Below are 14,013 nucleotides of genomic sequence, written 5' to 3'. Positions count from 1 at the left end.
CCTACTCAAACCCGTCTGGAGGACGGGTAATAGCTACTAGTACTACCAGCTACTAGTAGCTACTAGCTACTAGCTACTAGCTACTAGTACTACAGCTAACTAGAAATAGTTATAGAAAACTTTGAACAATATGATAACAAAGGAGAGTTATGTAGATTAGAGAGGCATACATAACTAGATGGTAGTACTGTAGTATGAAAAGTAACTACACTGCATTGCACATTCAATATTTCTCGCAACTATTTTAAGCACCCATAGATGGCGAAGTAATCGAAAAGATGGCGTCGTTCTAAGATATCGTTTTCGTGCGGAATTTCTCTGATTACCGATATTATAAGTCATTAAACTTGGACGTTTATGCTGATAGCTCAGAAATATGAATAGAGGTGGCGAAAACTTCAGAAGCCGTGGATTTGTCAGAGGTTTCAGGGGTAGATACGTTCCACGAGGACGTGGAAGAGGTTTCAGCAGTAATTACGTGCGTGGCAATCCGGGAGGGCGCGCTCGTATGACAGGGCCAACAGGCTTCCCAAAGCTGTCGGATTTTTCACATCCTCTGCTTGAGGAAGGTGATAAATCACAGGTCGATAGATCGAGGTCGAAGTCTCCATCGTGTCAGGACACGCCACCATTCCACGAAGGTGGCCCACAGCCTTTTCAGTTCCATGATGAAAGCGTGGGACCAACAACATACGTACCACATTTCGGCAGAGGCAGAGGTGGGCCACCGGGCCCACATCCAAATATGAGGTCAAGGTCTAGATCCATATCTCGTGGCGAGGATATGGCAAGACCACGGCCCTACGAAAAGAGATCGAGATCAAGGTCATATAGTAGACGATCAAGGTCAAGATCGAGGTCCTACAACAGGCGGTCACGGTCCAGGTCGTACAACAGACGATCAAAGTCGAGGGAAAGATCATATAAAAAACGGTCAACATCGAGGGAAAGACCATATAATAGACGGTCAAGATCAAGGGAAAGATTATTTAACAGACGCTCAAGATCAAGAGAAAGATCATGTAACAGACGCTCAAGATCACTATCACGTGGTAAACAGTCTCAAATAAAGATCCCGGATAAAAGGTCAGCGACACCGTCCCGATCTCTGTCAGTGTCAAGGAGAAGGTCACGATCAAGATCTAAGTCACGGTCCCCAATGGAAAATCGTGGAAGATTTGAAGGGTATAAAACAGAAAAGAATGCCAGTAAACTTGGCCATGTGCCAACTGCTGATAAGGTATCAATTAGGCTAATTTTGTTTTTGGAAATAATTATTGGCTAACAAACTAACTTAAAAAGTTATTTTAAAAATTTACTTTGTATGTTATAAATGTCATGAAATTGTAAATACGATATTGTATTGCGTTTTATTGTATTGTAGGGATTTACACATATATCTTATTTTAAAGCTTGTATTGCGAGATTTTTCCAGTGTTTTCACCACTTTCATGACACCTACCGTTATATTGCTTGAGTAACAGCAATTGTCTAAAGTAACAATAAAATATCTTAGAACCTTCGTATTCACCAAAAACTGCCAGTTTCGAACTACTGGTTTTGAACTAGTTTCGTAAACATTTGTTTTCTGTTATCTTGAACTAGGCGGAAGTGTGGATTAGCTTGTGGCGCCACCGCTTATCTGCCATAGACAAAGCATGGCTCTCTCAAATCATGCACTTGTTTTCAATTAATCACTGACACAAATACAAGTTTACCAATTCTTATCGCGACACGATAAAATGCATTGCTGTTACGATGTGTTCATATTCAATTTTCTATGCTATAACTGCATAAAATCTTAGTATTTTTAATGTGGGTGTAATCAGTGATATTTTTCGCTGTCAGGTGAGACTATATTCAGCTATATTTAGTTTTTCTGAGCAAAAATCTCGCAATACAAGCTTTAAGTCGAGAGTAATACCTAACATTTTTTGTCATTTGATTGATTTTAAATGATTATTTATCCTGTGTACAACCAGCAAATGTAAGCCAACAGTGCCAAGCTTTATAGGAGCTTGGTTGCAGGGAACAAAATTCTGAAGCCCCAGTCAGCTTCAGCTCAGCCTCAGCTAGAAGCCTGAAATTTTTTTCTGGCGGTTATTTGGTGATCTCTTGATCCATTTTGTGGCATTTTTGGAAACTTGATTCGATCATTTAAGTGATATTTTTCCCTAGAAAATAGAGAATATATATAGTATATTAGGATAGCAAAATGTATGCATAAATAATAGCATATACCCAGGGTTCTCCAAGCTTTTTTATTATAGCATGGGGGTGCTGCCCAGTGCTAGGGGGGTCCGGGGGTAATTTTTTTTTTGAAAAGTAGCCAGCCCTGCTGAAAAGTTACTGGTCAGGGACTATGGGACCAGCTGCTATTTCCAACACTGGTGTATATATGTCAGGTTTTCTGATTTATGAGAGGTCAACTCGATTTGGAACCAGCAAACCAGCAAGTTCCCCCCTACATTTTGGTATTTTTATTCCATTAATATTTTGAATTTTCCGATGGCTTTGCCCATGCAAAACAAACATTTTCACCCCACATTCAGTGCTTCAAATTTTTTGAATTGTAGAAGCTCCTAGATCTATGCAATCTGGGACACTCTGTATGTAAATTTGAAGCACTGAATGTGGGGTGAAAATGTTTGTTTTGCATGGGCAAAGCTATCGGAAAATTCAAAATAATAATGGAATAAAAATACCAAAATGTAGGGGTGAACTTGCTGGTTTGCTGGTTCCAAATCGAGTTGACCTCTCATCAACCAGAAAACCTGACATATACCAGTGTTGGAAATAGCAGCTGGTCCCATGGTCCCTGACCGGTAACTTTTCAGCAGGGCTGGCTACTTTTCAAGAAAATTACTGTAGCTTATATTGCGGATTTAGAAATTTTGAAGTATGAAAATGAACATTATTGTGCCAGCTAGCCTACACCAGTTGGTTGGGATTGATTGTCAGTTCAGATGCAAAATATTGAAAGCAAAAGGTTATACACCATAGATTAATTGGGTACCGTACTATAACACACGTATATAAGATAGCCGAGTCGGTTTAGAGTTAGTGTTAGGGTTAGGGATAGGGATAGGGTGACTGTTTGTACTTGTGTGTGGGAGTGCCGTACCCGTTAAGATACGGCTGGCGTACCCGTAGCCTCTGCATATAAACAACGTGTATTAATTGTTTGAACTTCTTGTGTATACACCAGCATGGCGGCTATGATATGTAGAGTGGCGGGTGCATTTTAGGATGGCGGGGCTCGACGATAGCCTGACGGGCCGCCAGGCTATAAGTGCTCTTGGAGAACATTGATACCTACAAATTTCAATAATTACTCATTCACGTTTGTCATAAACAACATTAAATTTCGAAATTTTCATTTTTGGGTGCTGACATGACACCTGCGATTGTGCTGCCACCCTGGAAAAGTTGCGCACTTGCCAATTTATTTTGCACGTTACAGACCGAAGGCTAATCACAAAAGTGCAATTATATTTATACTTTAAAAATGCTATTTAACCAAACGATATTTATTTTAGGACAAATTTCTCCATATTATAACTGAAACTAAGTGCCATTTATAAGATATTGCAATCCTTCTGCTCTTAAATTAAAAAATAAGAAACACCCTCGGTCTGTAGCCTGCTGCTGAAACATTGCTTTGCGCAACTTTTTAAGTGGATGCGCTTCCAGTGGCGCCACCGTCGTTGTAAGCAACGGTATAACCGTCAGTTTTAAAACGTTTAAAAAAAATATTCCTGCTGAATATTGAACCATAAAACTTTTTATGTAGCGTAATTTTAACCAATTTTATCTGAAAATATCTAAAGAACCTATATATAGTAATGTATCCGCTTAAAGTGACTACGTCACAAATTTTCTATGGTCAGGGTTCTCCCTACGTTGCGCAAACGGGGCGCGCGCGCCCCGTTTGGGAAAACTCCCCCCTGTTTGAATCGTTGCGCCCCGTTTGAGAAAACTCCGCCCTGTTTGAATCGTTGCGCCCCGTTTAAATTCCACCACAATAAAAGTTTGCCAGCGCGGGAATCGATCGTCAAGAATTGCCGTTCCACCAGGACATCCGACGCGTGTATTTTTACCGTACCACGCATGCACTGAAGACAGTACACAAGTTAACCTGTCACTAACTGTACGCCGACTCGGCTATCTTATATATACAAGGACCCCAAAGACCGTCTATGGTGTGGTGGCGATTTTACGCATTAATTAGTCGTACGGTAAAAATACACGCCCCCCGGACCCCCCTAGTTTCCCCCTTCCCCCTCCCCCTAGTTTTCCCCCTCCCCTCCCCCTTCCCCTCCCCCTACCTCTCCCCTCCCCCCTGTTTGAATTTCATCCTGGGGAGAACCCTGATGGTGTATATTTGAAAAATTTGGTTGCCATTTTTTTACATTAAAAGTAAGTACTAATGAGACAAAAAGTATCGTCAAATTCTTACCTGATAAGATTGTTTCTCAACTACTTAAAAATCCAAAAAACTGGACGATTTGATATTAATTGCTTGCTATGGGCTATGTATGAGTCACGAGTGTATGTTTACATTGAACAATATAGTAAAAGATGAAGTATAATGCAGCAATTTAACCATAAAAAGTGAACAAAATTATTTACATTTTGTGAAAAAGTGGAATTATTTTTTTTACTTTTACTATTTACAATGACGTAATCACTTTAATAACGTGAATATGAAAATCTGAACACTGGAATTTGGGGGAGGGTGTACTATATTCCCTATAGGGCTATATATGGGCTGGGTTTTATTAACTTTAGATTTTTGATTGAGGAATTTTCACCATATAAATTAATTATTGGTTTGTGTATGTTGTTTAAGTGAATCTATGTGTTGTGAATGTTCAGTATTGTTGTGACTAGACTTCATGAAATATAATTGTGTACAGATATAATAGAATTACACATCAAACCAATTTCGTCTATTAGAATAAGAGTAGATTGGGTAAACATATTAGATCTAAACAGGATTGGCTTGGCTTTCCCAGACTGAAGTCAGTTTTTTTTCCAGGTCGCTGAGGATATTAAGAATGAGTCGTTGCGCATCACAGTTGGCAATGACCTATACTTGGACAGGACACGTGGCTCGGCATTGACACGTCTAGGTCCGCCTGTCGCCACCACCGATGCTTATCAATATGAAGGCAAGATAGATCAGGAAACACGTGAGGTGTTTGATGAGGAAGGTAGATGTCTGCTGAGCAGTTTGTATGATAGTGCTGAACTATCATCCACCTCTAAACCAGTCGAAAATCGTAACAGTGACGCTGTGCCATGGAGTAAGCCTACCAAAGACACAGAGTCGAAAGAGCAGAAGAGACGGGAAAGTTCCGAGAGGAGCAGGAGAAAGGCCAGACGCAGTCTGTCACCGGGGTACCAATTGGCCGATTCCCCCAACAACGAGAAATACAAGTCTTCGCGTGAACGCCATCTCATTGCGAAGAGGCGTAAACCTGAGAGGCGGCGCCAACGGTCACGGTCAGGAAGTACATCGTCATGCTCGTCAGTATTGTCGTCGTCTTCCTGGACGAGTAGTTCTAGTAGCGGCTCTTCCCGCCCTTCATGTCCGGTGCAAAAGAAAGGCACAACGAAATCCTCGCTTGCCAAGCCGACTGCAAAGCCCTATGCTCCACCACTGAAGTCGTGTCTGAAGAAGAAGAGTCTGGCGATTCCACTCGACGAGCCTAACATTCCTGGAGCGCAGGTCATGGACTATGGTCATGGACAAGTGGAGTCGGCACCACATGAAACCTGGGAGGGCTCGCCAACGAACGTCGTCGCGACGGATTTCGGTGTCCCTCAGAATATCGAGGATGAAGATGAATTTTTGTATGGCGATGAAGACAGTAACAACGGGAACGTGGAAAGCGAGCAGGTCGTTCAGTCCTCCATGGAGACGTTGCCGTCAGCCGCTCCTGAGGTAAAGGCATCTATGTTCCATAGAGCTGCCTCCTACAAGCAACCGGTTGAGGAATTTGTTGACCACAACCGTAGAAGGCAACATGTACCTACGGAGACCAAATCTGCAAGTTATGCCGCTCCCGTGCGTGGTTATGCAAGTCCCTCAATCACACAGGTGACAGCCCAACAGATCGAGCTCAAGCCAGAGCCGCCACAAGAGAAAGGAAATGTTCTCCAGGATATTTTACAGTCGATTGGATTTAATTTCGAGCTGTCGAAAAAGAATCAGGAGAAGGACTCGTCACAAAAGACTCCTGAAACGTTTGGCATTAGAGAGTCCACCTCTTTTCTGACTGGTGGCTTGGATGCGATAATTCAGGAGTCGGCATTCGGTAAGCAAACTGCCAGAAGTGGCTATGACGCCAGTGCAGCTCCTCAGTCGGAGTATCCTCCAGCTAGCCAGCAAGCATTCACACGTGCAGTCGGCTACCAACCACCGGTCACACAGCAGCCGATTACAGTGCACACACAACAGTCTAGCTACAATGTTGAGGCATCGCAGTACCAAGCCTACCCAACGCACACAACTTATGAATACGGATCGTCACAGATAGCATGGCACGGACAGGCAAAACCAGTCACGTCAGGTCCCACCCATGCGCGCACCAGTACCCCAGCGGTGATACCACAGGACAGGAAACAAGTGAAAAGTATTTATGAGGAGCGAGATGTAGGCACAGCAGCAGTGGCCCCATCTACATCTGCAGCACAGGGGTTGCCGGAGGCGCAGGACCCTACTCAGGTGGTAAAGCTGGTGAAGAAGCGTGAGGGGTACATTAAGCAGTTTCGCAACCTGCAACTGGAGATTATCAACCTGAAGCGACAGCAAGGGGAACTGCTGCGGCGAGCGCAGAAGCAGAAAGATGGACGCAATGACCCACTTGTGCAGGAGAGCACTCATCTCATGGAGGAAATAGCAAAGCAGATGCGTTCACTGCACTCAAATATCGATGCAAATGGCAAAGCCCTCGGGTTAAAAAATCCCCTTGAAGGGTTGAAGAGGATCACAAAGGGACAGGCTGAAGTGGTATGTAGACTTATTTCTAATTTGTTTTGTAGTGGTTTTTGTTATTTCCTATGAGAAAAGAAACCTTAATCACTGACTGGTTTTTATTATGTGTGAATTATGTATATATTTTCGCCTGGCCCAGTAAGTGTGACGTGCTACGGCTTGATAATACCTACGTTGATATCAGCCCTCGACACTAACGGTTGTCTGATTGCCCGGGACAAGTGAAAGTCTATGTTGGACAAGTTATTCTATTGGCTAGTTGCCTAATTGGACAACTGAAAAATTCCAGTTACAAGTCTGCGGTGACATTTGATGATTCAGATTGATGTATGGGTGGGGGGTGCATGATTGTTTAAATTGACTACGTCACAAATTTTCTATGGTGATTTTGTTGCCATTTTTTTACATTAAAAGTAAGTACTAACGGGACTAAATGTATCGTCACATTCTTACCTGATAAGATTGTTTCTCAATTAGTTAAAAATCCAAAAATCCTGGACGATTTGATGTTATTATCCTGACATTAATTGCTTGCTATGGGCTATGTATGAGTCACGAGTGTATGTTTACATCGAACAATATATAGGAAGTATAATGCAGCAACTTAACCATAAAAAGTGAACAGAATTACTTACATTTTGTGAAAAAGTGGAAATATTTGTTTAGTTTTACTATTTACGGTGACGTAATCACTTTAAGTTGTGTGGGGCATGTTCATTACTGAATATGTAGGGGGTGGGCACCACTGGGATGAGGGAGCGACAGCAAAACTCTTTCCTGGAATTCAGGAAAAAGCTGCTATCGGGAATGACACGCAATGACCGTGCCAGTACGTAAAAATAAACGGTGTGTGAATTTTATTATGAATTTTCCACGTATATACTGCAATATGACGTGCACTGAACCAAAAATGGACCCTAACAGCTCATAGATTGCAAGTAAATTTTTGGACAAAAATTCGGACAAGTAAAAATTGCTTCTTGTTGCCCGACAGGACAACCAGATCTGAAAATAGGCGTCAAGGCCTGGATATATATATACTATATAGATTGAGATATTGCGATATTTCGATATACCTGCTATACCATATCTGTGGGTTATTTGGCTATATCTTTGGTTAATGTGAGGGATTTCAGGCAAGCTGGCCTTTAAATTAAAATCTCCAGTGGTTTATCGAGGGGTCTACTTTGCTTCAATATGCAGTTGTGATGCTGCTATGCACACATAGCTAAATGAAAATAGATGATTGTTCACCAAAGTTTGCAGTGTAAATGTCTATTGGTTATTTAGCAAATAAAATGGGAGGTAAACATACAACTCAGTAACATGAAGCACTAACTTATAAGAGGTAATTGATTCTAGTAGTTACAAAATTAAGCTGAGTGTTTTTTGTGCAAAATACAGAAACTGGCCAAGTAAAATAGGTTTATGTGAACAATAAGAAAAGTGACTTTGTAAATATGAATTGAAAATGAATACAATTCTATTTAAACTTATGCATTTGCAGACAAAGAAAGAACACGGGCGAAACGTAAAGGAAGAAGATGGGAAGCAAGAACTAGAAAAGCGGAAGGATATGAGAAAATGGGAAAAAGAAGAGAAAGAGAGAGTAGAACATCAACAAAAAAAGATTCCAACGATAACAAGTAAAGAAGTGAGCCCGGAAGAGAAGCTGTCTAAGCAGAAGGCATACGAGTATTTTGATCCCGGAGAGCATTGGTGTAAAGCATGCAATGTAATAACCAAGGACGTAAATGGATTGCTGAGGCATCTACAGAGTAGACAACATGCCGGGGTATGCTCTTGAGATTATTTTTTTAAACATTTTATCACGGATCAATAACCATGTGCGTGTAAAGTACATTATAGTATTGAACCCAAATGAAAATAAAGTTTTTACCAAGTATTGAAAGTAAAAGTTGGAGTGTTAAATGGTTATCCCGATAGTTGATGTTATTTAAAAAAAACAATGGTGCACGTTTTTATTCGTGATTCAAATGGGGAGCTTGCGCATTAGACTGAACTGGTTCAGAGGAACAAGTTCTCTTCTCGTAACCTTACATTTTTATGGAACTTGCAGAATGCTGATGGTAGTTATCGACCATGGAGGCCAGAAATGATGGCAAAGAAAAAGCCGCAAACTAAAAGTCGCCCCATTGTTGAGCCGTTTAAAGGTAAGTTTGTGTCTTTTAGTCTATTGAACAGTTGAACGTGTATTAAATGCAATTGGGTAGTAAATCCTGAAGGACAACAAAATATTTAAATTGGGGAAAATTAATGAAATATTGGCCTTTATATTGAAGGTAGAAATGACAAGTGGGCATATCGTGATAATAATGCCTCTGTCGCTAGAGTTGCCCAGACAATATACCGTATTTACTCGTGTACGAGTCGCACCCCCCATATTTTGCCTTGAAAAGTTGGTACAAACATTGGTACATTACCAGGATTTCCTAGACTCGTGTATAAGTCGCACCCCTGATTTTTAGCTCGCCTTGACTTCGTCAAGATGAGCTATTGCCATGGGGCGTTGTACCGTATGTCCGTCAACATTTGGCTACGGTCAACGATAACTTGAGAACCGTTTGACCCACATGTTTCTAATTGCATACAGTTGTTACTCATATGGGAGAGATGTGAACATCCTATGTTGGAGCCCGCCAGTCGACCTACTTTCGAGCCACGCCCACTTTTTGTCAAAAATGGAAATGGGCATCTAGATTCATTCTATTTTGTTAAATTTACCTACCTACCTACCTACCTACCTACCTAATCATACCTGCGTGTAATATTGTGTTTTAGATTCTTCGTTACAGTAATTTGACTGGAATATTTTATTGCTTATATTTGCACGATAATCTAAAACCAAAATGGCGATCATTTAGGCGTAGCGCCATCTCTCGCCCAGATTTCAGACTTTCAGATCTGAAACATTTATTTTAGCATCAAAACTAACCCTGAAACAAAGCAGTGAAATTTCTATTAGTATAAAACAGGGAATAAGGACATTTGATCACATTTCGGTCCATCATAAATGAAACACTTACCAAATTTTAAATATTATCTCTGTTTTCTATCACAAACAAGGTGAGCTATAGTGTCATTGACACTTTCATTTTTATTGAAGTTCTAAGGGTACAAAGAAGTATGACTTATACACGAGTAACTACTGTACATTGTATTGAACAATGATTCGGTCTCTCAGTGTTGCAGCTAATAAAATGTTTGCATGTTCACGTACATGGTGTCTTTAGGGGAATCTTGAAATAACTAAACGATGTAGGTAATTGCTTCAATAAGGATTGAGTTTGTTTATTTATATTATGTTCCATGTGTATAGCGTGTGAATACCCAATAAGTGATAAAGATCATCACATCAACATCTTGCTATATTTTATAATTTATTGCTGCAATCAGATGAGATGTTATAATTGGTGCTGTCTTGTTTTTCAGCTATATTGTTAACCTTGTACCTATATTTGAGGCATCCAGTAAGAGTGAAAGCACGCAGAAGTTTCAGGTGTGGATTCCAAGACCAGTAATCTCATGGTTTCATGGAGGATCATAAAAGTTGTTCAAAAGGTCTGCTGGATGGACAGGCGATATTGGGAATGATGTGAACATAGAATCATGTTTTATACTATGTTTTCATAGGGTCAGAGTTTCTGATGCCATGTCCAGCATTTTTCTGTCGGATTTGTAAAGTATTTTCGGGCGATTCGGCTTGCGCAGTCGAACACCTACAAGGCCGCTCACATAATCTCATGTACGAGGTAAGTAGGCCATCAGCACTATGTGATTTATACCAATTCATGTTAAATAAGCTTAATAATAGACATTAAATTGAAATAATTTTTCAGGGATAAGGGTCTCGCTCATTATGTGTAAGAACTGCTTGGGCAAACTATTGGTCGTGAATGCTCGTTTTTGAAGCTGTGTTCAATAGACTAAACGCTTTAATCATTGAATACCTAATTTGTTTACAGCAGCCATTGTTTGTCATTGAGAGATTACAGAAAAGTTTATTCAGCGCTTCTGACTTTATAATGGAATAGTCTCATACTATTTTCTGCTTCATGACTCTTGTTCCGATTCTCAACCAGTATCTCTGTTCTCTCGATACATGTCTTATACGTGTTTTACATCAATGCTCTATTAGCTAGGTTCATGGTGTGTTTTCATTGTTGCTTTGTAGAAGTACCTCGTGGATAACCCATTCTATGAGCGGCGGTTCGATCTAGACAAAGCAGCAGGTTTGGCCGCATTCCAAGCAGCCCTCGCGAAGGAGGCCGAGATGAGAGAGAAGCTTAATCAGAAAAAGGCTCAGGCGGCAAAAGAGCGGGCGGAGAGGGCAGAAAAGGAGAGGGCAGAGCAGGAATCCCAATCGCATTATTCACGCCAGTACAGAAAGCGTGAGGCTGTCTCCGATGCGGGAAAGGAAGATGATACGCCGCCGGCAAAGGATAAGAAGACAGAGCCGGAACCAAATCGAGCTGGCATCAAGATAATGCTGAAGAAGGATGAGAGGAAGTTGAGCTCGAAGGGAAGTTTTCCACACGATGTCTCCTCCGGCTCCGATAATGATGATATTGGCATCAATGATAATGAAGGGAGGCCGGCCAGTCGATACCGGCCCTATCTGGATAGAGACCGGCAGTTGAGCCGGCAACGTCAAGCAAGGAACGATCGAGAAAGGGACAGTAGGCTGAACCGGGAGAGGGACAGGAGTGATGATCATAGTCGAGGCCAGAGTGACCGGTCACGCTCGCTAAACCTTGGCCATTCCAAGCACGAGGTGGATAAGAGTCCCGAGAAAGTGGAAGATAAGGGAGCTGTTGGAAGTAAAATCTCAATCAAATTGATGACAGGTAAGATCACGGCATCAAAAAATGCGCCCTGGGCAGATAAGTTTCGCAATCGTGCCGTTGCAAGCAAGGCTGCAGCTGCCGCCACAGCAGCGTCACAAGCGAACAGTAAGCATCTGCTTAAGAATAGGGCTGGAGAAAGGAATGCTCGGCTTGACACGTTCCTCTCCGTCTGCAAAGGGGAAAATGAGAGTAAGCTTCCTGTTGTACAGGAGAAAGTAAGCCAAGAGAAGATCACACAGGCCGTCGTGAGTACAATAAGTTCTGCTATCGTGCAAGCTGAGCCATCTAGTGTTGCCAGCCATGTACTCAATTCACCACCTGTGCAGTTTGCTTCTGTAAATGCTGCTCGATCAATCCCATTGCCGGTTAACTCCAAACAGCATGTGACGGTGACACCACCAGTATTCACCCCAATACTGCAGCAGCCTGTGGCTGTGACAATGCCGTGGAGCATGCCATCGGCAATGCCACAAGTGCAGCCAGCATGGTCACCACGCATTGCATTCCAGTACAGTCAGCCCAATGTGCTGCCAAAGAGTCAGCCAGAGCCAGCGAAGGTGGTGGCTACATCTCCCGTTGATGGAAATGGAGACGAACCTCCCCCGCCTGGAACCGAGCTTGGCATGGAACAACAGCCGCAGTGGGCGACGACAGTGCGTGAGATCGTTGTGCAGAAGCCTGTCCACACTGTCACAAGCCGTCAGTCACGATCAGCGAAGCAAGAGGCAAAGATGGTGGTTAAAGCAGCAAGTCCCGAGTGTGAGGAAGTAGAGGATGAACCGCCTCCCCCAGGCACAGAGGGTGGGAAAGAGCCGGATTTTCTGGGCCGTGGTATTCTAGAGCAGGCAGGAGCAGAGGGTATTGATGTAGATGGTGAGTATCTGGCTATGTAGTCACAAGTTACCTGTGTGTAGGATTTGTACAGTGTAATACATACTCTCACTACTCCTAATAGTTTACATTGGAAAGTTTACTTGTTATGTGGCTTCAACTATAACCTGACAATCTGGTGTCTCCGATTGATTGGTAATCTGTAATACTTTCTAAGTAAAATGTAGCAGGAACACTAGGACGTAGATATTGATTCAAAAAGCCTGTAGATGACAGGAACAATAAGCCAAATCGGAAAGTCCCCGCCGCCATATTGAGATCAAATAAGAGGGGGTATAAACAGCCCTTTTATAACATGGGTAGGATAGGACTATTCTTGGTTTTTGATCTATAATTCTCTTCACTAACATCATACTTCAATTCACAGGTGTGCATAAACATTTACAAATATTATTGTGGTCGTTTCGCTTTGGGATATTTTGCAATGTTTGTGTTAATGCAAAAACTAAAAACGCACCAGTGTTTACATTAATCATGTACTTTCCTAAGCGCGCCTCGGCCATTTTATAACCCCTTTTTCTGTGACCTACATAGCACAGCTGGATTTTCCGATCTCACTTATATCCTGAATACGCATATTTCACAATTTTAATTCAATTCAACCACTCACTAAAGTTCACTATTGGTAAATATAATGTGTTAAATGCAGGTAATCTGCTATTCGCGAGGTGGTAGTGTTATTGATTGACTGCAATATCTCAACTGTTGTTACGAAACTATGAACTACAGACAATTGTTAACTGTGAATGAACTCGTGAAGAAATCGTGAGACTGATGAACAAGTGAAGACTGTCAATGGTTCCTTTATCATTCTTCTTGTGGTTTCCTTTTTGTTTGCTTAATTTTATAGCTAAGAATGCCAGGAGTACAATGTGGGCACTCTACAATTGTATAGTATTAAACTTATGTTGATTATTACATTTTAGATGCTGCGAGTGAAGGCAGTGGCATCAGCATGTACATGGGAAGTGACATGGAGGTACTGGATGAGGTGGAGGAGGCCTGAAAGAGGCAGGAAACATGATTCACTGAATTCCAAAAAGTATCTTCAGAAACTTAAGCTGTTTGTGTAAATGTGTGTGTGTGTGTGTGTGCGTGCGTGCGTGCGTGCGTGCGTGCGTGCGTGCGTGCGTGCGTGCGTGCGTGACGTGTGTGTGCCTGCACAAGTGTGTGAATGCATTTGTGTGTGTGTGTGTGTGCGTGCGTGCGTGCGTGCGTGCGTGTGTGCGTGCGTGCGTGCGTGCGTGCGTG

At 42.1% G+C, this 14,013-nt stretch overlaps 1 protein-coding gene across 1 annotated transcript; it reads left to right on the top strand.

Moving 5' to 3' along the window:
• The first annotated feature begins 261 nt into the window (after positions 1-261).
• On the top strand, positions 262-13,895 carry LOC106812526. Its single transcript, XM_014816423.1, has 7 exons — positions 262-1,240; positions 5,042-7,018; positions 8,511-8,798; positions 9,084-9,177; positions 10,658-10,776; positions 11,199-12,744; positions 13,689-13,895. The coding sequence occupies exons 1-7, from the start codon at positions 377-379 to the stop codon at positions 13,766-13,768; spliced, it is 4,968 nt and encodes a 1,655-aa protein (XP_014671909.1). The 5' UTR covers positions 262-376; the 3' UTR covers positions 13,769-13,895.
• The last annotated feature ends 118 nt before the right edge of the window (positions 13,896-14,013 follow it).

The sequence above is a fragment of the Priapulus caudatus genome, unplaced genomic scaffold (assembly GCF_000485595.1).
Source record: "Priapulus caudatus unplaced genomic scaffold, Priapulus_caudatus-5.0.1 Scaffold656, whole genome shotgun sequence".
NCBI classification, from domain to species: domain Eukaryota; kingdom Metazoa; phylum Priapulida; class Priapulimorpha; order Priapulimorphida; family Priapulidae; genus Priapulus; species Priapulus caudatus.
The sequence above is the reverse complement of the archived record's forward strand: the minus strand, read 5'-3'. Positions and strand labels throughout refer to the sequence as shown.

What these genes read in the sequence shown, in the direction of transcription:
- LOC106812526 (XM_014816423.1), top strand. Translation starts at nt 377, where the DNA reads ATGAATAGAGGTGGCGAAAACTTCAGAAGCCGTGGATTTGTCAGAGGT. An exon ending in CACATAATCTCATGTACGAG is followed by an intron (nt 10,777 to 11,198) that starts GTAAGTAGGCCA and finishes GTTGCTTTGTAG; the next exon opens with AAGTACCTCGTGGATAACCC. An exon ending in AGAGGGTATTGATGTAGATG is followed by an intron (nt 12,745 to 13,688) that starts GTGAGTATCTGG and finishes ATTACATTTTAG; the next exon opens with ATGCTGCGAGTGAAGGCAGT.